This window comes from Cimex lectularius, unplaced genomic scaffold (assembly GCF_000648675.2).
Source record: "Cimex lectularius strain Harlan isolate CLEC.00 unplaced genomic scaffold, Clec_2.1 scaffold254, whole genome shotgun sequence".
Lineage (NCBI taxonomy): Eukaryota > Metazoa > Arthropoda > Insecta > Hemiptera > Cimicidae > Cimex > Cimex lectularius.
This window is the reverse complement of record NW_019392818.1, coordinates 247,242-255,307: the sequence shown is the minus strand read 5'-3', so window position 1 is coordinate 255,307 and position 8,066 is coordinate 247,242. Positions and strand designations below refer to the sequence as shown.

Below are 8,066 nucleotides of genomic sequence, written 5' to 3'. Positions count from 1 at the left end.
TTGCACCATATTATCCTGAATTGCTTGTGGCGGGCTGACGTGTTGCTGCATGTCATCTTAAAGGGGCATATGATGTTAAGTCAACTTCCCTCAAACAATTAGGAATCATTTGTATTGATTGCCTTGCCAAAGTATTGTGCATTTCATGTAGGATCTGGCAGGCACTATGGAAAGGTCTTGCAGCAATGACAATATTTCTGTCCTCCCTTGAGATCCACTATCAGGCCTCCTATTGGCACTTCCAGTCTCACGGAATCAGGCTAAAGCCTTTGAGGCTAATTGAGAAACACCAACTGCCTCTGTGATATTCACTTGCCAGTGACCTCGATGACTCATTCTCACAAAAATATTGCAAAGTTCAGTTTCAAGATGATGTCTAAATGGTTAAAATTGGATTAAAATGGAGAAAAGATTAGAAAAGGTGTTCGTTTACAAAATGAATAATCTTCATGTTTACTATTCTTAAGTAAATCCGTAATTAAAAATGAGGTATTTGTTTTTGGTTTGTATTTTCTATTTCGTTTTATTCAACTTACAAGAATATATCGGTTAATTTAATTAAAATGAATAGAATAAGAATAAATTACAAATATCCCTATTTCATTTTTGAGCAGTTTAGTATTGAATGAAGTATAGGCGAATGGTATTTTAAATACCTTCCGGAACTTGAATTGTGAACTATCTGAAAAGGCCTCAATAAAAAAATAAACTTGTAGATTATAAAATTTATATTTCAGGCTGATTCAATCATACACCCTTTTTCATTTACACTGCAGTGATAAATAATCATGTACATCGGTAGGCAATTTACACATCTATTAATAAGCTCACCTAGGTAAATCAATAAACATATACATCACGTGCTCTACAGACCATTATTTAGAAAAGTGCACAAAAGTTGTAAATTGGTCTTTATCAATATTAAGGTGAGATAAAATAAACACACACACACACACACTAATTTTTTTTTTCAATTGAGCTAAATAACACATCAATTTTTTAGTACAGTGTTGTTAGTTACGTTTTTTCTTTTTCTTTTTTGTTACAGATACCTGCCTCAATCCAAGTAGTTCTGTCACATAGTTATTAGTAATTTTTTTGAAAAATATAATAACTGAATCGTAACTATTGTTAATTTTTACAGTGGATTCCTAAAAAATTGGTCTTTTTAATTGTATTAATATATTTATACATTACAGTAGCACCTTTCCAACATATGTATTTATTCGACAAAGATTTTAATCAGTCATACTTATGTTTTCTAAGTCTAGTCCTGTCGATTAAAAAACACAATTGAAATGGATTCCTTAATGTTTTATTCTTTATAAAAATGGAAAAAGAAATGCACCTGTTGTACAACAGATGTTAAAAAAACAATGATTTAATTAAAAGAAATTATTTATTTCTAAACTTTCCCTTGGATTTAAGAGTTCATGGTAAAAGTTTAACGTACATATCCAAGTAGTCTTCATTATATTATCTACTCGACTACAATTATTACTAAGGCATGTTTATCTAGGCCAGGATTTAATTAACTTTGTACAATCATAATTATCATTATTATGAGCATTTTTGTTAAGCTACACGAGACAAGTTCACACAATTCAGTTGAATAATGGAAGTTCTGTTAGAATCCATTTTATACAAACACAAATAAAAATAACAATTTTCTAACATAGAATTTACTTAAAAATGTCGTTATAAAGAAACCGATACAATTTTTAAAAGTAAAGTCGTTGTATTTCTGGTTAATTACAACTGTTTTTATTTTTGGTTCCATAACCAGCCAATTTAGAATTTCTCAGTCTGATTTTTATTGTATGAAATTCCATTTGTTGAAACAAAAGTTGGTTCCATCCTCCCCAATATTTGCAAAAACTTTTTTTTTCTCATGAGTATTAAGTTGGAGTGTGGCTAAGCTCTTTTAAAACTCAGGCAGTTTTCTGTAGTTGATTCCTTGGTTATGTTCAACATCTCTTTTTTTTGTTTTTACATTTTTAAAAAATATTTTTTAATTAATTTACTTTTCTAAGGAAACACCTAGAAAGTGAAGTGAAAAACACCGAGGAGCAAGAGAGAAATATAGTTAATAGATAGAGAAATATATTAACGAGTGTAGAGGTGAGGATAATTTCTCAATTGCAGGTTAGATGAATCTAGATTTGCCTGGTGCCACCAGCATTGTAGAGAATGGGGAGGTAACGGTGCTTGGTTTTGGCCCTCAGGACTCTACGAGCCCTCGGTTGGTGATGCTACGCGAGTGTCATCAGCTCTGGTTCGGGTGACCAACAGTTGTCGGACAGCCAACAACCGATGACGACGGTCACAAAACCGATGAGAAGTGCCAACACCACATAAAGCTCTGCGTTGCCTGTTAACAAATTATAATTATTTTAAAAGTCTTTCTTACATGTGAACATTGTGGTATATTACACAGATGGCACAGGCTACCACATAAAATGGCCATATTATAAGAATTATTCCGAACTCTGACAATTTAATTAAAATTTTCAATAATGGTTTTAAAATTAGATGTTTAGGAATAATTAGAAATTGTGCAAAATGGCTTGGTTTAGGGGAAAATGGTTCAATTAAAACATTCCTGAGTTTTTATTTGAATTCAATACAGAATGAAGCTTTGCAATATGGACAACTTGGACATAGCAGTATGATTTCTAGGAAAATTCCGAGTCAGCACTATTTATTATACAACAATTAATTAAGGTTTTTAGTTGAGATAAAAAAGCCAGTGTCACGAGCGGGATTCGAACCCACGATCTTCGGCTTGATACGCCGCTGCTCTACCACTTGATCTATCGTGACCTCGATCCACTCGGACACCAACTTCCCATCTCAACCACACCTTTTGAATTTAACCTCCTTTTTGCCATTTTTCATCGAGGTCACGATAGCTCGTGGTAGAGCAGCGGCGTATCAAGCCGAAGATCGTGGGTTCGAATCCCGCTTGTGCCATTGACTTTTTTATCTCAACTGAAAACCTTAATTAATTGTAAGATATTAATTGGTCAAGCGGACCATGAAACTAGTGAATTTAATATTATTTATTATATATAAAAAAAACCTTAGAACATAATTCTTAGTTACCGAGTGGCGTTTTACTCTTCCAAAGACCGTTAAAGAGGGTCGGGTCAGTCCTGTGCCAGTCTCTCCAGCCTCTTCCTCTTCGGATACCACTGCCAGGACCGGGCGTGCTCGGTGAACCAGCAGCAGGCTGTCCATGACTGCTCTGTCCCCATCCCAGTCCTTTAACATAAGAAAATGAACTATAAGGATGGAAAAAAAGAAAAAAAAAGTTCATTAAGATTTAAGAAAATCTCCAATTATATTATACATAGAACCAAAGTTTAGAAAGACGAATAAACGCTTTTGAATTTTGACTTAATTCTCTTTCAATTTTCAATGGTTCAAGATGTTACGTATGCTTACCTGTGTAATTATGCAAACAATTTTGTTATTAATCATATGATAAAAGTGATAATTTGATAATTTTGCTTAAGCATATCTTTTTGTTTTGGACGTTCTTTGGTCTTCTTGGGCTTTGAGTAGTGAGCGTGTCAAAAATGTTTAGTTAATGATTAAATGAAATTTATTAACTTATCAATTTTGTAGTGTGGTCGTTTTTGATCCTAGCTCTACTGGTCTGTCAATTTTTTTTTCTGTATTTGCATTGTCATAACAAAATATAAATTCACTATTTTTCGTGGTCCGCTTGACCAATTAATAACATTCAATTAATTAAGGTTTTAAGTTGAGATAAAAAAAGTCATTGTCACGAGCGGGATTCGAACCGATGATGAGATAAGTTCTTGATTTGTATCAGTTTTTATGAAAACGTAAGCAACTCTCATTATAATATTAGATTTGAAGAAAAAAATTAAAAACGCTATTTTCTATTTTTTGGCTAATTTGTAATTTACCAACTTTTAAGGTGGGTTTTATTCTTTTTCAATCATATCGTAAAATATATACATTCTCTGTTTTTGAATTTTTAAATAAAACGTTTGATTAAAGCAAACCATAGTTCACTAATTTTCGTTGTCCGCATGACCAATTAATATATTTCAATTAATTAAGGTTTTTAGTTGAGATAAAAAAAGCCAGTGTCACGAGCGGGATTCGAACCCACGACCTTCGGCTTGATACGCCGCTACTCTACCGCTTGAGCTATCGTGACATCAATCCTCTCGGGCACTAACTTCCCATCTCAACCCCACCTTTTGAATATTCCCTCCTTTTTAACATTTTTCAAAAAGTCTGAAGTTCTGAAAATTCAAAAGGTGGGGTTGAGATGGGAAGTTAGTGCCCGAGAGGATAGCTCAAGTAGTAGAGTAGCGGCGTATCAAGCCGAAGGTCGTGGGTTCGAATCCCGCTTGTGACACTGACTTTTTTGTCTCAACTTAAAACCTTAATTAACAAAATATACAATTTTCCTTTCCATTAAAGCCAAATTGAAAGACATACTTCGGGGAATTTTTATCTATTTTCTAAAATTAAAAATCACGTCTTTCTTTATGAAATCATTTAAAGAGAAGCTACATTGAAAGACCAGTTGTTTGCCGCGAGTCCTGCAGACCTACAAACACGCCCAGTTTAAGAATTCATCTTCTGTGTCCACTGAGTAATGCTCGTTTTTCCCGGTTGGGACCCCTTCGAGTTTTTAAATAAACGAAACAATGCCCCGGCCTGGGTTTCGGTTAGTAATAATAGAGAAGGAGCCTGTGGTGAGTTAGAAGGCCCGGGCATTCTCATGAAACGATAATTCGCATGTGTCATATAACATTAACAAGGGGAATGAAAGGTGAATTTGCGACTGGATTCCTCAAAACGGGGCTCCAACTCACTGGTCTAGTCAGTAGTGTGTAAATCTGCTTTTATCCTCGGAGATGTGAACACCGATGTTGAAGTTTCACCAGTTTCTTCCACTTGACTGGTGAACAGTCCAACTTGACTTTTCTCTTATGTATTCATTAATTAACCGTATAATTAACCGTAAATTCTCTCGTTTTCAGTATATCTAAAATAATTACATGCTTACATTCCGGAAGAGATAACTAATAAAATATAATACGCTTTTAAAGTATTTTGTCTGATTAAACTTCAATCCGTCCCCAGCGACTACACGAGTATGTTCTGTCTTCCAGAATCATGATTCGTTTAATCCATATTTTATCCGATCTAGCCATTTAATTTCTTGTACATTTTGTGTTACTCGGCTGGTTGATTTTAAAAAGAAAACATATTACAAAACTGTAAACGGCAGGCTTGTCATATTCGATACATTTTACATGGAGGAGGAAATGTCCTGGAAAGAATGTTTAAGGCGGGCCCTACACGATCAATTATATTGCACAATGTTACGAACTGCGCAATATTTTCCACCGTTCATTATTGAAATTTGCGCAATGAATGAACAAAAGTTTTATTTTTATTGCACAATATTTTTTCAACGTACTGGGTTAAAATTGCGCAATATTTTTAGTCTAGGTCTAGCGTTCGAAGGACGAGGACATCTCGCGCGTTTGTACAGACAAAATGGCAGTAAAACCGACAAAGAAAGGGAATTAATCTTCCATTGCATTTACATACTGATTTTTTTACCTTTTCCTAAACCACTCTTTCGATCAGCGGCATTTTCGATGTATAAATTTAAGCACAAATACGATACCTGCATCCAAATCTTGGCCTGACAAAACTAGGTCTTGTTCAAGCGAAAACATTGACGTCAATATTATTGATAAATTTGGATCAAGTTGTCATTCAATACTATTGCACAGTACTTTTATTGTGCAATATTATTGTAGGTCTACGGCCCGCCTAAGAGGAAAGAACTAGTTGCGCACCATAACCCACTCCCTTAACGACTCCTCTGTAAAATAGTAATACCCAAGAGGGTAAAGCAAGCCACAAACCCCCGGGAAAACAGAAAATCACCCGGTCTGGATGGAATCTCCAAATCTAGTGCTAAGAAACTTACCTAACAAAGGTGTAGTACTACTTGTTCAATGTGATGCTTTTCCTCGGGTACTACCCGACCTATTGGAAAACCACGACGTTTATTGGGCACATTTATCAAACAGAGGTTTTCCAATTTATAAACTCTATTGATTTTAAACTCATAAAATAATTATACTTGGTTTAATAATTAATTCAAAACCTGTTACTATTGTATGAACAAACAAGAAAAAAATTAAGATTATTATTATTTGGAGATCGTGAGATGCTGTCTTGTGACGTAGTTTAGAAAAAACATTTTCTTTATCGTGCCAACGTTTCGATCTTTATTGAGATCATCTTCAGGGCTCAAAGTGTTTATTTTCTGTGTAGATGTGTCGTAATTGTGTGTCGTGTGAGTCTTGATGTTGAGTTGATTTTCAACACATCACACAATGACGACGCATCTACACAGAAAACAAACACTTTGAGGTCTGAAGATGATCTCAATAAAGATCGAAACATTGGCACGATAAAGAAAATGTTTTTCTAAACCTACGTCACATCAGACCGCATCTCACGATCTTCAAATTAATTAACGGTCACTAAACACCACACATTTATCTTAACCAGATCTGGTAGAAAAATAACATCCCTTCTGCCAGGGTGTACTGGCAGAAGGACAACTTTCCAAAAACCTAACCTAACCTTAGCACAAACCTAACCCTAACACCTTAACCATACCTAATTGGGTTAAGCCAATCTCTATGCACGTTTTAAAGCGAAAATGGTCACCCGATAAAATCCAGCCCAAGAACATATGTTAATTAAACAATAAGTACATCAAATTTCATTAAATTTAGCCAACGAGGTTTCAGTGATAATGGTAGCAAAAATTGGCCAATTTCTTAGAAAATGAAGCCGTTGTCGATTTAATCCTTAATAATTTTGTTATGGTAAGTGGGATCCTTTTTAAACATTTTTTCCTTATGAAATTATATTTAATACCAGGAAAAATGGACGCAATAAAACGTTTCGTATATTAATAATATGAATAATCTCCACGTTATGAAATTTTATTGACAAACCCAGTCACCGTTAATAAATAAAGATTTATATGAACCAACATCCTTGAATTTAATTTCTGCTCATGATTGAAAATCAAAATCGTCTCATATAACGAGAATCATCGCGATTCTGAAAGAAATAGTTGTGTTTTTAACATTACCCTACAATTCTAAACTGTAATAATATGCTTGACAATTTTTGTCTAAAGTTTTAATAGAATTTCAACTATTGCGATGGAAAATTGGATTTCAATTCCGTTGCTAAGTTTCCCGTAGATACTTGATTTTCAATGAAACTAATCCACCTTTCGACTAATTGGAGGAGTGTTTGCGGTTTTAATTTAAATTTACGAGCGTAATACCTTGGGTAGAACAAGGCACTCCGTCAACAAACTAAGCTGGTAGTTTATGAAATAGTTCGTTAACAAAAAAAAAAAAAAATGTTTAGGTACATCAGTTGCAATTTGTACAGTTTAAGCGAGAAAAAAAGAAGTTCCTGATATTTACATTCTGATGTTTAAACCAGATTAAATTGTAAAGTCCTTTAGCGTTAAAGCTCAGAAAGCAGTCGCATAAATTGTCCCCCTTTAGACCCGTTCTTCTTTGTATTCGGAGATTTGTCGCTAATGACGGCTTTGAGTTCTTCTTCTATTTCATTTGAAATGGAAAGGATCTTGATAGTGCTGATTAAGAGAAGAAAGCTTTGGACCTGGGCCAAGTGGCCGTTCCTTAGAAACCCTTTCCCAGTTGATTAATTATTAACTTGCTCCTTTTGGCTTTTAACGCCCTAATGCGACCTATTGTCAATTCATTGCCTGCGAGAAAAGGGCCAGAGGATCAACGTAAAAGGACGCACTTTTAACATTGATGAGATCCACGATGAACACAATTGCGTAGATGATATTAATTGTTGTACCATCATACACAATGTATCTGGGTAAGGCGATGGAAAAATACATAAAGCGGAAATTTCAGGTTTTCATGCACTAAATTAAACCCTGTAAAAAGAAGATGGAAAAACCCCATTCAATTTCATAAATGGAAGTA

The 8,066-nt window shown here is 34.5% G+C and overlaps 1 protein-coding gene across 1 annotated transcript in view; it reads right to left on the bottom strand.

Moving 5' to 3' along the window:
• Nucleotides 1-1,422: 1,422 nt before the first annotated feature.
• The window catches only part of LOC112127422, a 215,031-nt gene continuing 208,387 nt past the window's right edge, over nucleotides 1,423-8,066 (bottom strand). The window contains exons 3-4 of the mRNA XM_024228397.1: nucleotides 3,106-3,264; nucleotides 1,423-2,371 (exon numbers count right to left, since the gene is read on the bottom strand). Of these exons, the coding sequence (XP_024084165.1) occupies nucleotides 2,253-2,371; nucleotides 3,106-3,264 (278 nt within the window). The 3' untranslated portion in view covers nucleotides 1,423-2,252. The remainder of the gene's footprint in view (nucleotides 2,372-3,105; nucleotides 3,265-8,066) is intronic.